A 1,963-nucleotide genomic window follows, 5' to 3' on the forward strand; every position below is an offset into this window, starting at 1 on the left:
TTGGAACTGGGTGATGTAATATATTTTCCTTCACTCCAAAACACGTTTCAAACAAGTGACTAACGTTGCTACTTTCCCCAGGTACTTAGCTAGCTTGACCGTTGACAACAAGCGTTGCTGTCAGGAGACTACTATGGTAGCCCATAAGTGACAAACGCAATGACAAAAAGTTTCAGAACGCGTGGGCCGCACTAACACTTAACTTTGACGTCAAGTAGGGGGCCACAAAATATCATCCCGCGGGCCGCAATTGGCCCTCGGGCCACGAGTTTGAGACCCATGCTCTAACCCTAACCCTGCGGTTATTCAAAGTTTATTACACATTTATCATTGGGTGCCCAGCAGGGTTTTTAGTTTGATGATCAATTTGGTCCATAGATAGAAAAAGACCCCAGACCGGGTTCTTCTGACTAGAGACATGACCAATGCAAGATGAGGTAGGATGACCTAACAGGAAAAAACAACAATAAAAAAAGGTACCTGCTTAAGCTCCACACCATCTGCATAGTTCATGACGGTGAAGTGTTTTTGGTAATCATCAAAATGGTCCAAGGAGAAAGGTCTAGGTAAAAGAAGAAACAGACAACAGCTCCAGGCATGAGAAAGAGTTCACTCTCTATATAAAGATGAATACTTTATCATCACTACTAATGAAACTAAACTCAAACATTTCTGACATGTTTCAACATCTGTATTGTTCATAGAGACAATAAAGTCATGGGCTTAACGACTGCATGTTGGTGGGTTAGTCAGCCCACCCCTTTGTTCCAGATTAAATACCTCGCTACTTTTTGGATGGATTACTATTACATTTAGCACAGATGTTCATGGGTCGGTGGTTTAATCCCAGGCTACTCCGGCCACAGTCTCCCTGAGCAAGACACTGAATCTCAAGTAGCTCCCCGGATGCTAACTTAGTTTTACAGTAGAAAAATAAATCCTTAGTTGGTCACTTATTAGCAATGGCAGATCTGGCTCTTTCAGAAGACCTCTATGCGCTGGTTCAACAGTGCATCGGATTGATTACCTCACTAAGTTCTACCTCACAGCTCACGGTTGCCTGGCTCTGACTCAGGAAAAAACACTGCAGAGTAGGAGTATAGCATACATATGTCAAGGACGTATAAATTAAACGAACTGGAATCAAATTTAATACAGCAACACTGCTGACCACACATCAGTGATCGCTTTCTATTCGGCATTCTTCTTAAAGCCTAATACCAGTTTTAAGGCTGCCAAATATGACACAGGTTACTGCAAATTAAACTGAGATGTCAGGGTTTCAATCTCCACCTCTGAAAAGTGGTGCTTCTTAGCCGGATTACGTCTGGCCATGTCGTAAATAGTAGGGGCGGGGCTATTTAAATTACGATCGTTTCCAGCTGCTGCATTTATCAATGTACGACCAGTTTTATGCTCTGATTGGTGGGATAAGAACGTTTCATGAATCACACGTGAAGCCTGAAGATCTTGAGTGCGGTCTGAAACAAAACCAAAATAAAACTGCTGAGGATCACCGCTAAACACATTGGTGTTGTGTACATGAATGTATAACATTAAATTGTTTCCATCTGAATTCCGAAATCACGATTCTATTTCTTTAATTGCTTTTTGAAAGATGTTGCAATTGTTGAATTTAAACAGTGAAACAAATCAACAGTGCAATCACGTAGAACTGTGAAATTTCCCTTAAATACGTTACCCGTTTAAAGTTTTGTTTTCATTCAGAACACAAGTAGAAATAAGAGTTTACATTCAAAGCGTAACATGCAAATTAATCATTTGGCTGTTTTTGTGATCATTAGGAGCCGAAATTGCAATTAAATTTCGATTATTACACAGCCCTAGTTTGGACCCTTCATAAATTATATTCATTCATCTAGGCCAAATTAATGGGTGAAGCAGCTTTTGTATGATCTCTATTAAAATATCTTAGTTATAGTTACTATATATATATATATAT

At 39.7% G+C, this 1,963-nt stretch overlaps 1 protein-coding gene across 4 annotated transcripts in view; it reads right to left on the bottom strand.

Moving 5' to 3' along the window:
* The window catches only part of ttll12 (tubulin tyrosine ligase-like family, member 12), a 114,392-nt gene that overhangs the window by 53,512 nt on the left and 58,917 nt on the right, over positions 1–1,963 (bottom strand). For all 4 annotated transcript variants that reach the window (XM_032505302.1, XM_032505301.1, XM_032505305.1 and 1 more), the window contains exon 11: positions 481–562. In XM_032505302.1, the coding sequence (XP_032361193.1) occupies positions 481–562 (82 nt within the window). The remainder of the gene's footprint in view (positions 1–480; positions 563–1,963) is intronic.

Source organism: Etheostoma spectabile, chromosome 23, assembly GCF_008692095.1.
Source record: "Etheostoma spectabile isolate EspeVRDwgs_2016 chromosome 23, UIUC_Espe_1.0, whole genome shotgun sequence".
In the NCBI taxonomy this organism is placed as follows: Eukaryota; Metazoa; Chordata; class Actinopteri; order Perciformes; family Percidae; genus Etheostoma; species Etheostoma spectabile.